General features: G+C 41.8%; 1 protein-coding gene across 1 annotated transcript; it reads right to left on the reverse strand.

Annotated features, from left to right (window-relative positions):
- Nucleotides 1-11,917: 11,917 nt before the first annotated feature.
- Nucleotides 11,918-14,992, reverse strand: TSHZ2 (teashirt zinc finger homeobox 2; the record flags this gene model as incomplete). Its single annotated transcript, XM_035900880.1, has 1 exon — nt 11,918-14,992. A coding segment is annotated over one exon (3,075 nt), but the record flags the coding sequence as incomplete, so codon positions are not given.
- Nucleotides 14,993-15,479: the final 487 nt, after the last annotated feature.

Consider the following 15,479-nt stretch of genomic DNA (forward strand, 5'->3'; position numbering starts at 1 on the left):
CAGAGTTCAAGATGATCTCTCTCTTACATGGCCAAATAATTTCCAGTGACACAGGGTAACAGGTAGATCTTGCCCCAATGAGGACACAAGAAAGCTTGGAAGCTTTCTCAAAAGTGAGGGAAGTAAAAAAAAAAACGGGAGAAGAAAGCCCAGCAAATGCAAGACGAATGCAAGAAATGGCCAGGCTCAGCAAGAAGTTTAGGCTTATTTTGTGGTCTTTTTCAATAACACTGTATCATCAGTGGGCCGTTCAGAAAGGCACAGGAGCGGTGGTGTTTGCTGCCTGCAGAGAAGGAGCTGGGCAGCCCGTAGCCAGCAGCCTTGATAACTGCTGTGTTAACAGCCTTGCGCTGCCTCCTCCTCACCTGGGCTTTAGCTACAGTCAGAAATAAAAACATATCCCAGGGAGAGGGAATTGTGGTCACTGCTCACTCGTGCGTGCTGATGGAGGGTGGAGATGGGGAGAGCAAGAGACAAGTGCTATTTCCAGGCTGTGAAAGGGCTCTCCCCTGGCCCAACCCCAGCCTGGTACGACCGCAGCATGCTAGGTGGCATTGCGGGGGAGAGGGAAATAGCTTCCAGCTCCGTGTTTGCCCTCCAGATTGACTGAGCACCTACTGTGACCGTGCACTTACAGCGCTGGCTGTGGAGAGCTCCAGAGAACGGGAGCCCAGAGCATCACCCGGCTGGAAGAACCATTAGTTTTCTCAAGTCACAATTATCTCTGCTACTGCATTCGTGTCCTCTTTCCTGTCTCGTTTTAAGTAAGTTACAATTCTCCCACTCTTGTTACTGAGTAGATGCAGATGCCACTTTGTTCAGTGTGATTTATAGCCAGTAGCTAATGTTCAGTTATAATTCCCCATTTTAGACATGAAAAATAGCCTGCAATGCTCAACACAAGGGCCTCTCAACAATGATATATAATTTAAAAAAATGATATATAATTTAAAAATTAACATGAGGACAGAGGAGACACGGGATTTTGAACTAGGGACTCTCTCATTCAAAGGTTAAATCTCTACAAGGTGAGCTAAAGGAATTAGTTGAGTTATTAAGTAAATGCCTCTGTTATATTTCCCCAGTACATTAGCTGTTGCAGTCTTTTCCAGTTCAGCTGTGTTCAGCCCCAGCATGTTCAGAGTGCAAATGCTCATGGCACTGTACTCACACATGTGCTTTTTTTCAATGTCAAACGAACTGGAGCTTTTCAGAGTCAAAGGTCAAAGTGGAGGCCCCCGAAGAAAATCTCTTGGGAAATTATGTGATTGTTCTTATGTCTTTATTGTATATAAAATCGGGCTTCATACATGGCTCGCCCTTTCCAAGCATCTTAAAACTATAAATGAGTCATGACTCATTCCTGCAACACCTAAGTTATGTAAGTGGTCTTGTTAATTTACTGGAATATCTTGCATAACTAATCGTTTCCAGGATCAAACTCTGAAGCCTCTGAAACCTCTGAACTGTAAAGAGCTCCTTTAGAAACAGAGACGTTAAATCCCAACCTCACACGATGAGTCAAAAGCAGAACAAGGGACAGAACCTGCATCACCAGACTCTCTCTGCCAAATGCAAACCATAACCCCCTCCTTTGTCCAAGCTGAGCAACTCAGAAAACACGCAGGGCGAATGGGGTGTACGGAGAAGGAAAAGAGCTCGGCTTTGGAAAGGTTTTGGAGGTGGCATTCCTTTCCTGTCTGTTTTCTGTTCACAATAAGATGTAGCTCGTATCCTAGGTGTCTTGCTGCACTCTGGTTAACCCTGTCTCACTCCAGCACCAAGTATTACATTTATGGATCACAAATTTATTGACATTTGACATTTGCATCAGCTTTCACCTGATCAGCAGGAGCTTTGACTGCCAAAGGGAATTATTGTGGAAGATTTCAACAGCCATGGGAATGCCAAAAAGGTCATTAAATCATATCAGAAAAACAATGTGTTCGTAGCATTCATACATTTAGTCTTGCCAGTAAATCTTCTGGTTGATGCTTGGACCACCTACCGATGATACTCAAAGAGAAGGAGAAACAGGGAGAATCGAAGAGATGAATTAAATTAAAACCAAATGACATGAAGCCTGGCACAGTGGGATCTTTAATTTTCTACTCTATGAATCCAGAATAAGCAAAAAACCAAAACAAAGCACAGTGGCTTGACTTTATCTAAGTTAATTCCCGCTATATTAGCAGTGCTTAACTAAATAATCCTGAGTAATGTGTGCACCCCACATTATTGCATGCAATTTGTATGTGGGAGGTGCAGGATTCAGAAAACATATGGCACATGGAAAACAAATGACAGGGTGTGCTTTTACACTCATTTTGGCTACACTTATCACTCCTGTTGATATTTTTTTCCAGACATGAAATATGAGCGTAGGAACTTTCACCCTAATCTCTTTGGAAAAGTACTGAGAGTTATTTTTTTGTGCATTTGTGATTTATAGAAGAAGGCCACCGCATAATTCCTGGGAGCACAGACAACATTTTAAAAAAACACTGATCAAACAAACAGAATTACCTCCCCCATCATCTTTTCCCGGGATGACAAACCTGGGTCTTGCACTGTAAAAAACCAAGGCCAATAGATTAGGGCTCCATAGGATTACAGAGGGAAGTGAATTACTGAACTGGAAGCCCACCCACAGCCTCTCTCTGTGTATGTCTTGTCTAGCTCTAGGTGAGCTTCACCATAGGCTGATCCATACGCAGCCGTTTGCCCCTGAGCTGAGCGAGCACGAAGGAAGTATTAAGTTTGCCCTTCTCCAAGTGGACGAGCGGTACGTTCACTTCGCATGAGCATAGGCAGAAACAGGCCACAGCATTGTTATATCTCAGGGGGCCTCTTCTTCTGTGATGTCCCTTGGGATGTAGATCAATAGGTGGGTAAAAGGCAACATCAATCTGTTTAATGAGCCTGTAAAGAAAGTTGGTAGCCATGAGAACACAGTCCCAACAGTCATCAGTGCCAGTAGCTTGCCTTGCCCTCCAGAAATACAGCTGGTGTTGTGTAGCCACCGTTGTGTTTGGGGCACTGATGTACTTGTGGCTACGGGGAGACCATAGAGAGATCGCATGATGAGCAGCAGAGGGCAGAGACAGGGAACTGGACAGAAAGGTTCTTCTACATCTTGGCTTGAAATAAGAGAGAAGTGGAGAGGTGGAGCTGTGTGTTGGAGGTATCTACCGACAGCTGTACGCTGCACCAGGGTATCGGTTACATGTATTGAGACAGAGAATTTCAGGGAATCGGTGTGGCTCACGGTATAAACCTGGGGGCTTTTCAGAAGTCGGTGTGGCTCATGGTATAAACCTGGGGGCTTTTCAGAAATTGGTGTGGCTCACGATATAAACCTGGGGGCTTTTCAGAAATAGGGAGTGTTTGTGAGTTTTCATTAAATGACTCTGAAACCAGCAGTTTCACATTTGAGATTTCAACAGTTCCCCAACAAGAGAGGGGAAAAACACTTTTGTCTGCACACAGAGTGCTTCAGAGGTTTAGAAAAGCTGAAAGCAAACCCAGAAGGGATCAAACTAGTATTATCCATGTGCAACAGAACAAGCAGTTTTGCCGTCTCTGAATTACTGGCCCATGCTAGTATAAGCTCTGCAGTAAGACTGCAAGTCCTGCTCTGCATACAGTTGAGAGAGGACTCTTCTGAGGGTGGCATTTTTATCGCATCATGGGAAACTCCCAGGGAAAGCAGAACAGAGAATGGAATAAAGTGTGATGCCCTTACGTCTGAGGACCTGCTACCACTTCTGCACTCTGGGTGCGATTCCTTCCTTAGCCATGTGCAAAGAGCAAGCCTGAAGGCTCAGTACTGTTCTGACTGCCATGGGCTGGTTTGTGCATCCTCTGGCCCCCACCTTGGGATGGGGCACCTCCAGAGCTCACCCTGAGGCCTCACAGTTGTGCCCAAGTTTCTGCAGCTATCAGGAAGGCCTCCTGCATGTTCTTTGCAGCTCTGGGAGCAGGGGAAGATAACCTCCACCAGCTGAAGTCTCTCAACTGTAAATCTGGAGGCTGGGAGAGTGCTCTGGAATGGTACCACACATCTGTCTTTTCTTACACTCTTCTACTGGTCATGGTCAGAGATAGGCTACAATGGACCTTTGACCTAACCCTGTATGGCTATTCTGATGTTCTTACCCCACTACTATTCCGTTTTATGAGAAGAGCAGAAAAATGTTATAAAGAAAGTCTTAGCAGTGTTCAGCTGTCGGGAACATCTCCTGTTACAAAGGATTGTGCATATTTAGGGTGAGGGAATAGAAGACGAACGCAAAACATGGAAATTGTTCACTTATAGCTGGAGGCTATGGGCTCCATAAAACAGAGAAAGCTCAGCCTGGCAGTGATGCAGAGAGTGAATATCCCGACGGGGACCAGGGAAGCTCCCTCAAGAACCAGGGCTTTTGGAGCTTGAGGGACTGCGTGGCACAGTGTAACGTGACCTTTATCTTCACCAGACGGTGCAGAGCACTACTGGGAAAGGCACAAGAAGGGAACAAAAGAGCATGTGGAGGTCATGGCCTTCCTGATCTCTCCATTTGGGGTGAGCTTGAAGGCTGAACTTGTTTGGTTCTCCGATGCAGCCTAGACCCACCATTTTCATCACCTCCTGGAGCTCTTGTGTGCTTGTGTTAATCATGGAGGAGCGTGGTAATAGAAAGGGAAACTGGAGGATGCTGAGAATGCCCTGGTAAATGACATCCCCATACCTCACCTTTCTCTTTCTGCCCTGCTTTGCCTCGCAGCTGCTGCCATGTGCACAGAGTTTCCATGCTGGTCACTCAATAGTAAATCGGAAAGAGACTTCTGTAGTACAGGGGCATGGGGACTCTAAGCATCCGTCCACTCTGAAGCCTGCGTTCCTCTGCAGCACAGGCTTCCCAAAGGATGAACTCCTCCTCCTCCATCCGTACCACCTCTGCTGTAGCAAAGCACTGAGCAAACAGTCTTGGCTGGCCTGAGAAAAGGCGGGCAAGGGGAGGCAGCGACCGCCAGCGCCCAGACCACTCTGGTGCTCAAACTGACACAGCTGCCGGAGGAGGTGGGGTGGAGGGAAACAACCACATCAAAGCCACTCTAGCCACCTCTCCTTTCCCTTCAAAAATGTCACTGCGGCACTCTCCACTTTCTGTAACAATGTTTATCATTGTTCTTCGATTGTCTGGGACAATAAATGGTTAGAAATGAGCATATATCACCAGGAAATCTCTGCCTGCCCCTTCCCCCAAGCAGTGTCATAAAAACGTACAAATTCACATTAATAATGAAGTGCATTTCCCCGAGAAGCCACTGTGTATCTCAGGGAGAGCAGGCAAGGTGGCAGTTGCTGCAGAGTTTCCTATTAAAGAGCAGAGCAAATACTCATAAATCTGATGAGGGGCCAAAGCACATGTTAGGGCTGTCTCCCTCTTAATGGAACCTTTTCTGAAATGAAAAAAGTATATATCTTGATACATTCAGGGTATTCATTAGACATGACAACCTCCTCCACTCCCCATCCTTCCCTCCCCCACTCCTGCATGTGCTGACCCCTGGCAGAAGAGCTGGCGTTGAGTGCTGGCAGGGAGGGATTTTGGAGGGGAGGAGGAATTGTTGTTTTAATAAAGGGATTGTGTAAATTTACTACAATGAACAAGTCTCCTCCTGGCCCCATATCTCCCTCCTTCCCTCCGCTCCAGCAAGCTGCTGCTGTTCCCTGTCTCTGACCCCCAATGTGCCCTCCTCCTCCTCTTGCATGCCCGGCCTCTGCCATGCCCTGTGGCCATCCTGTCTGTCCAGGAGGGATGACAGAGGAGGAGGAGGGCAGACAGAGCCAATGCTGCGTCCCAGAGCAGGATCCCTCTTGCAAACTTAAGTGTAGGAAACCTTTTCTGCCACCTCACACCTTCAAGGGCTTGGCCAACTCATGCTCTTGGGAAAACAGAATTCTCCAGACATAGGGATGTGGCAGGATGAGTATCAGTCCCCTTGTCTCTCTCAGGGGCTGTGATCTTGCTACCTGGCATGGTGTCTTAATGTTACCACAGGCTGGAAACCCAGGATCTGCTGCCCCTTTCCTGAAGGTGAGACTCTTGAAAAAGAAACACCATCACAAGTACGACACAAGCTCTGTGCTGCGCGCTGCTTGTTCTACCTCATTCCTCTTCTCTCAGGCAGGGTCCTGAGCTGGAGCTGCACTCGAGTAAATCCTGTGAGACTCCGTGGATGTGTGAAAACAAGTGTAAAGGCCTGATCCTTCCCCAGCCAATGGACCCTGCCTAGATGCACAAACAGACCCAGTTCAAACCAAGGAGATGGGAAGAGATGACAGAATGAGGCCTGAAGACTACAGTTTAATAATCATGAATTATCTGTTCATTATCCCAATAAATAGTGAAAAATCTCTTCCTCCTTTCCTCCTCCCATAAAGCCATATCTATAATGTTCCTCATTTTCCATCTGTGCGCCATCATATTTGCACTGAGTGATCATCCTGCTAAATTACATTATTTTTATTGAAAGGTGCTTTTGAGGGCTGGGTACCTCATGTCTTTTCCTTTTGTTATTGATCTTTGCGATTTCATTGCTGAGGTGTAAAATGTATAAATAAGAGTCAGATACCCTTCCTTTAAAATCTCACTGGGTAAAAAATGTTCTGCCATAGATTATGAAGGCTGTAGCATTTAATTATATCAGATGCAGCAAGGAGAAGGCAAGATTTTTATGTCCTTATGAATACTGAATGCTTGAAGAGGTAGGAGCTATTCAAGGCCAGTTAAAATCTGGTCAAAATACTTAAAAGTTGCTGTTTCCTTGTGAGCAGGAGAGTTTCTGCCTTTTGGGGGCAGGAACTGTCACGTACAGTATGCCTATACAGAGCCTAGAAACAATATGGGTTAACCTAGCGGGTTGCATGTGCTAATGCAATGTTAAATAATACTGATCTTAATAGCAACCTGTAGTATTCATAAAAAAGCAAGTAAATCTGCACTGATATATCTGCGCTGACACACTCTGATGTATCATCTGGCCTGACCCTGCTCTCAGGGAAGCCAAGAACACACTATTATTGGCTTTACAAGGACTATTGCTAGACTGAAAAAAATGCTATCCAGGAAAATTGTGAAGATTTAAAAATGCTAAATACCACTTTGGGGAAACAGTGATAAATTTCAAAGGATTAGAGGAACTGAGGCTTCACCAGAACAGGACTGTTTTGAGGGAGGAGTGATGGGTTGGAGGTGGTTGCTTGCTGAGGATGGACTCTGTGTCTCTCCTGCAGCACAGCAGACAGGCCACATTATTCCTCTTCCTATTCCCCTGTCTCCTCTTCTCTCCTTCGTGGTGCTCAGCAATTTTACCCAGTTTATCCTAACAAAAGTCTATTTTAAAATGGGACTTCCCCACAGAATTTTTTTACCACTGAGAAGTCATCATTTTCCAACAAGTTGTTGTCAGGAAAGTCCCATTTGAACTGAATAATCAAGGCTTTCATTGCAATGAACCCTCCCTTTCTGACTGATGACGTTGTGAGCCGAACCCTCAGTTTTATTGGTAAATTCTGCTTAACAAAATTGTGGTGGACACAACTGCAGGCAGCAACGCCCCAGCAAGTCTGATTCTCCTGAAAGGGTCTCTCAGTTTTTGATGTTTGTTACTAAGAAGAAATGAAAGATGAAGAGCAATATAAATTGTCTAAAATATAGTTTTGGACTACTAATTCATGCGACTGTCCTTGCCCATGATATTGGCGAACAGTGGAACATGAGGTTTGGAGCAGCTCCTACTGTTTCAGAGGGATGAGAAAATAAAATCCACAGAAGGAAAAAACCTTCTATTTTGGTATACTTAACACATACAGTTATCTACGTGTCCTATATATCATTTAACAAATTGCTTTGCAATTCTTACAGGGCGTGGTATAATGACTGATTTAAAATCACTGCATTGCTTAAACTGCATTGTTCTTCATCAAGTTGAGTCATTTTTATGTGAAGTGTCAAGCTCTCTAACAAATAACTGCTGCCAGACAAATCAAGTTCCTCATCTTAAAGCTACGGCTAAATAGTTTATAGCTTTAATCTGCTCACTGAGGTGTGCAGTCTATGACAGTAATTATAAATGCAAGGAGAAATTATAGCTGAATGCTTTAACTGCATTAGGAGCCATTTGATGAACAATCATGATTGCCTGCTCATTTTCAACAATAGAGGGCAAGTTAGTGTCAGTGCATTAGAGGATTTTCAGTTCTGCTCTGCTCTTTCTTCCATTTACCACAGAATGTCAGTTGTCTCCTATAAAGTAGAAAAAAAGCACTGTAGAAGCTTTAAACTTGATGGTTAAAAAAAGACAAAGGAGGAAACGGAGAGAAAAGCTGTTTATCATTATGACAAATTTTTTTGTTTTGCAGCAGCCTTACTTTCAAATTAGTTCATCTCAGGTAGCTACTTGTTTACTTATCAGGGTCTTTTGAAAAAGAAATCTCCCCAATCAAGTTGGTAAATTTGACTCTACAGAGTCTTATTTCTATAAAAAGTTGTAGATAGACCACAGAAAGCCTCGGTTACCGACCAGTTTATAGCCAATCTCACCTGACTTTACAGTGAGGAATACAATTCTGCCTTGTCTTTTTTCTCAGGACAACATAAAAATTCTAATTTACTTGAAAAAATGAACAAATGTTCTTCAAAGGCATAAGTCAACATACAAATTACTTCTAATTAAAGCCATGTTCCCTAATGTTCATGGGCTTTCTTTGAAGAATAGCAATAAAACCAAATTTGAAGCAGGTTAAATGAAAAAGAATAGAGATGCCTGATTGTTGTATATCTCACATAATTTTACATTATATTACTAAACCCCTATCAGTTAGAAGAATTCAAGAAAACACCAAAGATGAATATAAACCAGATATATACGTCTTTACATTTAAGAAGAATTTATAGCAAATTTCTTATAAACAGCCTCACAGAGGTCTGAAAAATAAACCCATATACATAACATATTTTTCTACAGTACTAACCCAGATTATTCATTTATATTTTTAATGATAGTTAACATTTTAAAATACAACCTTTACTAGTAAATTTCATTGAAATATAGAAAGTATTTTATGTATTTCTGTACTTTGAGTACTCTTTCCACTGTTTTATTTCCATTTATTTCCATATATATTCTTTATTTTTATTTCTTTTTCACTACAATATTGCCTAGAAGAAGTAAACGCAAATGCACGTGCATGTTTTAAGAATCTCAGTGTGCTTTATATTTCTTGTTTCTAAATACTGTGCTCTTCTCTATGTTATTATTCAAATGTATATTGAATCTTAAAAATAACATGGTAAGAATAAGAAAACTCTGAAAATCCCTGTTATTTGATTTAGTCTCCTTGCAGATCTCAGGAAGAAACCATATGAATAAACTCTGGCCTCCACACTTCTAACGTAGTCAGAACTTCGGGAGGCTTACGGGCTCCAAAACTGTAATAAAATCTTTACGATGCTATCCAAAATACCCCATCATTTCACACAATTTGTGCTATCATGCATACCAACTAAAATTATAGTTCCCGATAACAGTGCTATCACTCTGTCATTGCAATTTAAATATATTTTTTCAAAGGTAAGATACAACCTGCATCTTGATATAAATTAGAAATGGATGAGTATTAAGAGGACAGCAATTTCTCAGTACCCAAAGGCAGGAAGGACAGTACCTTATTTATGTAGTTACATATCACCTGAACAACACCCGCCATGTGCCTGTGCAGGTTATTACAATGCAGAAACCAGGTTTTTTCCCTTGGAGATTTTTTTTCTTTGTATTTGTTCCCCAAATCCTCAGAAATAGTAACATGCTTATAAAGGTGGGTGTTTGGTTTGCCTCCTAGTAATAACACAGTGCTTTTAAGACCAAATCTGAAACATTTGTCATGTATTAAGCCACGAATGTGCCAAAGTAACTGTTATATTAATATATTTGGCAGATGGTTTTTGTTTGATACTACACAAATTATTGGTTTGCTCTGATATCTCTTGTGTGAAAACTATGAATGTCAGAGTCTTAATAATCATTAACTGGGGGGGAAGGAAACAAAGTAGGGTCTGTTTTTCCAAATCAATCTCTTGTATTTTTCTGATATTTTGTCAGGTGTGTTGGTTTTAAATGGTCAGACAAACAAGAAATGTTTATTTGTTGATTTCTAATATTGGGTTAAAAATGCCAAAATGGAAACTTAAGGGTATTGGCCCTATTTAGAAAACAAACTCCTTTTGAGTTAGACAGAATTTTGCTGGCTAAAATATACAGAAAGGATCAATCCAGTCAAATCCAGACGGCACGTACAAGATGTATGCAAAACTTAAACCTTATTGCACTGGAATACTGACGTTATACTCTATAGTAATAGCTTCTATTACCCATCCCAAAGTAACCCTTTGATTAGTGGTTTAAATTATTCAAAAGTAGCCTTTTTAATGGAGCTTAAGTGACGCATAGTCCTTGTGCTGGCTCTGTACACAGAAAGTGTTTCTTAAAGCTTCATGAATATTTGCAGCAAACAAATGTGAAATCTTCACACAAACGGGTATTCATCCTCAAAGTGCTTGCACCCTCAATTAGCCAGCGAATAGCCACAATAGCAGGTGGCGTAAGTGACAACTCACAACACATCTTTAATTTTGACTGTCTGATGAATTCATTTTCGGAATGTTATGCAAGTAATGAACACGGTGGAGAAAATCTGAATCTGCACATGCTTATTCTGTGAACAGAAGCAGAGCCTGAGTCTGCCGGAGAAATTGTTGGGAATGACTAATAGAGCCTTCCTGGAAATAAACTGGTTAGAACAAAAAACTTCTATTTGGACTTTTAGTTGATGTTCTGCATATTTATTTAAATCAAGAATATTCAAGTTTGTGAATCAAGTAAAATGAAAAATGCAAAAATCGTGTGTCATCTGAATATTACAGTACATGTTATAAACATTGGCTGTGGCAGTACTTCGGTTGGTGTATCTTTCAGCAAAAAACAGCAACACGAATGTAGAAGTATCCTACTAACAGGTCTTTGAAATATTAAGCTTGTAAAAAAATCTAACTGCTCCCTCAATTAAGCATTAACCCCCCCAGGTTATACGAAAACTTGTACTGAAGTCAGTGATGTTTATGGCTTGACTAGCACTCCCACCAACATGAAACAAAATATAATCAAACATCTTAAAGGTTAAAAAAGAATGATGGAGAGAGAGGTTAAAATGATGCGACAAAAAAGGCCACTCACAACAGTGAGTGTTAAAGTAAGTGTAAAATATGAAAATGTTTTACAAAAGTGAGTATCCAAATATCAACAAAAGAATAACCGAACTAGATATAAACTTTTCAGAGTTATTTGTAGATTCTTGAGGCTGGGTATGAGATTATGAGAAATTTGGAGTAATTAAGATTTTGCTAATCTGTCATTTGAATTGTCTTCTTTTCCCCCATCAAAATCAGATTTTCTGGTGTGTTTGCACTGAAAGAGGTAATAAACTTTTGGTTTCCAGTGCTTTTTTCCTGCTTTTTCCAGTCTTATTGCAAAGAGTATCTTTTAGTTGTTGCATTCCACACTGAAGTGCACAGGACGTGAAATGATTAATTCTTAGAAACAAAAAAAGAGTGTGAGAACTGGGAAAACAGCTATTTTGAAAATATTAATAAGAAGCAACTTTTCTACATAGGGCAATGTGGTTATGCATTTACCAAGCTCTCGCGTTGAAAACATTATAAAATGGATATGTACATGCAATTAGATTCATGAAGCAGGAGTACATTATGCATTTTATACTGTTTTCCTACATTTAAGAAAGTACAAATGTCTTACGAAGTCTCCTTAAAATGATGAAATTAAAACTCGCTATAGAGCATGCATACCTTAAGAGTTATTCTTCATCCACTTCTGCTACAAATTGTGAATGGTGTTCTGGTGACTTGCTGTGTGTTTTGCTTAGATGAAGTTTTACTGCATGTTTGCTCGCAAATGTCCGACAGCACAACTTACATTTGAACTTAGAGTCTGTGTCCTCTTCTCCAGCTATTGTTTCAGGAGATCTTTGAACTGAAACTCTGGAGATTTCTTGCTCTACCTTGGTTTGCTGCTCCACAGCCAGCCTGTTCATGTCTTTCATTTGGAAACCTAGATGAGATTCTAAGTGGCTAATGTAAGTAGATGGGGTTCGAAACTGAGATGCACAGTCGCTGCAATAAAAGACTGGATGTCCTTTGTCCATGTTTTTCAAAAACTTTGTTCCTCCAGTTTTCCTAAGTTGATACTTGACATTTGCCAACCAATGGCTGATGGTGGTCATTGACAGTCCAGTAAATTTTGAAATCTGCATGCGCTCTTGTGGGCCTAGATCTGATAATAAATATTTACCTTCAGATGTCTGGAAGAGGCTGGAAGCAAACTGAGCTTGCAAAATGAGAAGATGCTGAGGGTTCCAGTTTGACTGTCTGCCCTTCCTCTTATGCAGAGTGGAGACTTCTGTTGAGACATCCTCAAAGCGTCGGACATCTATTTCCAATTTCATAGATGGGATCCTTGAAGATGCAGCAGGTTTTGGTGTAGTAGCTTTGGGAAGAACTTTGACCATGTCAGCGATGTCAGATAGAGCATGTTTTTGAGGCGGAGAAGTACAAGATTGTGCTTGAGCTGACTCAGCTTTCTTGCCTTTGGATTTGGTCAGGTCAATAGGCTGATCATTGTTTTCAAACAAATAGTGCCTGGATACACTTGCAGGCTTTGGTGGAGTAGGAGCAGGAGATAAAACTGGCTTCTCCATCATATTTAGATTAGGTTTGTGGAACATAGAAATTGTGCTAGAGCTGGGGCTGGAGTTAGATTGAGGCCGTAAAGGCTCAGTGGCTTTGCCCAAGTGATTATTCAGTACTGACTGCAGCGCGCTGAGAGGGTTGACACAAGGCAGTTCAGAAGAATGGTTGGCAGCAGCACAACCATTACTAAGAGAAGCTGCTGTTGGTTCCTTGAGGACTGTTTTTTCTTTTCCGCTGTCCTCTTTAATTTTGTCTTCTTCTTTCAAGGGACAAGGTTCTGTCTTTTTTGGCTCCACAGAGGCTTCAGATTTTAGAAGAGGTTCTCTCTCGCTCTGGCTGAGTGAGGCAGGCTCAGTTTGGATGCCCTCTTTAGCATAGTCCTTTTGTACTTCCTCCTTGTCATCAGTTTCCTTCTTCACTTGAGTGCACTGGGCCACATTTGCTGAGATAGGGACCAGAGGCATGACCTTCCACTTTGGAGCTATTGGCCTCAATTTATTGGTGATCGTTGGCCTGATTTGCAGTACTTGGGAACCCACAGGCAAAGACGGTTTAGCTCCTTCTGAGAGCTGATAAGCTGCATGGATGCTGGGATACGCACTCCAGCTGGGCGCTCCATTTTGAGCTTTATTGATGGCTGTTGTGACAGTGTTCTCCAATGACTTTAAAATGTCCCCACCACCCTTTGAACCATCTTCTAAATCTTCCTCTCTGAGGTACTGGTATTTCATTGTGGGATCCAGTGGTTTCTGAAGAGTGTCTTCATACTCTTCAGTTTTTACTACTTTCTCATTTTTGCTTGCATCATCACCTTTATCTTTTTTACTTTCTTTTTTTAGTTCGGAGGTGGGAGCTATGCATTCTGCAGATGATTTACTGGTTGATTTTGAAACTGGGCTGTCATTGGCTGGTGCTTCAGACAGTGACTGCATTTTTTCCACAGCTAAAGGATCCAGAACAAGTTGCTTTCCTTTCTTTGAAGCTGAACTTGTGACTTTCAAGAAATGGCCAGTGACCATCATGTGGGTTGTGAGCTGCTGCAAGGTATCATGGGAACTTCCGCATTCCATACACTTCAAAATCTGGGATTTGCAGGCCTCAAATTGCCACGTATAGCTGGCACCATTCTGGTAGCCATAGCGGTTGTTAGATGATAACTGCAGGTTCGCATTCTTCTGAGGAGAAAAAGTATCTGAGAAAGACCCCGTCGTGGAGTCGGGGGAACAAGGCCTGTTAACATCAAACACACGTTTCTTTGCTGGAGTGACCATTTTTGAAGAAATGGTTGGTACCGGCTCCTTCAAAGGCACTTTTTGGTAATGTTTTGTTTTTATCATATGAACACTCAGATCTTGAAGGGAATCAAAAGAGTCACCACAGAACATACATTTCAGAACTTTTTGTGCATCTTCCTTGTCCATGTCCTGGAAAGCCCTTTTTCGGGGCTTTGAGTAGCTGGTAGGTCTGTGCTTGTCCTTTTTATGGTTGTCATCTTGGTAGTGACCTGTCTCATTCATATGAACCGTCAGTTCTACCAATGTGTCATAGGCAGCGCTGCACTGCCGGCACCGAAACCGGCTGGCGCCCGTGAACACAGTTCCACACATTTTGCTGCTCTGCCTGTAGAGCTGGACCGAGCTGAACAGGTTGGGTTTTGAGACAGGTCTGGAAGGTAAATTCTGCTGTAAGCTTTTTGACAGTGCGTCTTGGTGCCAATCAAAATCAGCTTTGTTCCCTCCATTTCTGTTGTCACAACTCCTCTTTTCAGAGTTAGACAACTTGAAACCCAGCCCTAAGCCTGTCCAATAAGAGTCTGACAGTATGTTGGCATAGACCGCTGTCATTTTATCCATGCAATTATGTGCTTCATTCTGGGCTTTGGGATGGGAGCTGGTTTTTGTGTCCTGTGGCTCTCTAGAGCAAATGCTTTTAATATCTGCCACATGGTCACTACCATCACTTAGTAGTGATTCATTTTCTGCATCCTGGTTAGATATATGACTGACAGGGGAATTCTGGTAACTAAAGTTCCCTTTCTGCTCAGGACCCACTTCGTGTTCCTCATCTGTGCCAGTGTCATTGCTGCCCTGGAGTTGAGCAGTTGAGTTGTTGTCGTCATCGTCTTCTTCCTCCTCTTTTATATCTTCCTCTTGCTTTAAATCTTCTTCTTGGACATAACCTGAAATGTAATGTCAATATATGAAATAACTTGGTAAAGGAGAATACTACAGTTTGAGCTTTCTAGTTTCACTATGTATTTTCTTTACTAGACCTTGTTTTAATCTACAACTTTATTGCCTGTTAGTTCTGGAAGTGAAAAAAGCCAAATGATGTCTCTTTTTGTGAAGGTTGCTGCATTTTATTGGCAGATGATCATAATTCTTTATAACTGCCAGAGATTCTGAGTTAATAATTTTCCTGTCATGGGAGTATAATTCTAACTGTCCTGTAATGGGACAGTTGGAAAATTCATATGTAAGAATTTAAAGTTTATACTAAAAGCTTCAATTCTATCAAATTGTTTTTAGCCTCAGTGAAAGAAAGGGTGGAATTGGCAAGGAGCAGAAGAAAATAACTGCCATAATCTTCCTGGTTCATAGCATCGTCTAGGTACAGTAACCTTTTGCCATTTGATCACCTAAAAATGCACTTTAGAATGTATACAAATAA

The sequence above is a fragment of the Egretta garzetta genome, unplaced genomic scaffold (genome assembly GCF_000687185.1).
Source record: "Egretta garzetta isolate BGI_Z169 unplaced genomic scaffold, ASM68718v1 scaffold188, whole genome shotgun sequence".
NCBI lineage: Eukaryota > Metazoa > Chordata > Aves > Pelecaniformes > Ardeidae > Egretta > Egretta garzetta.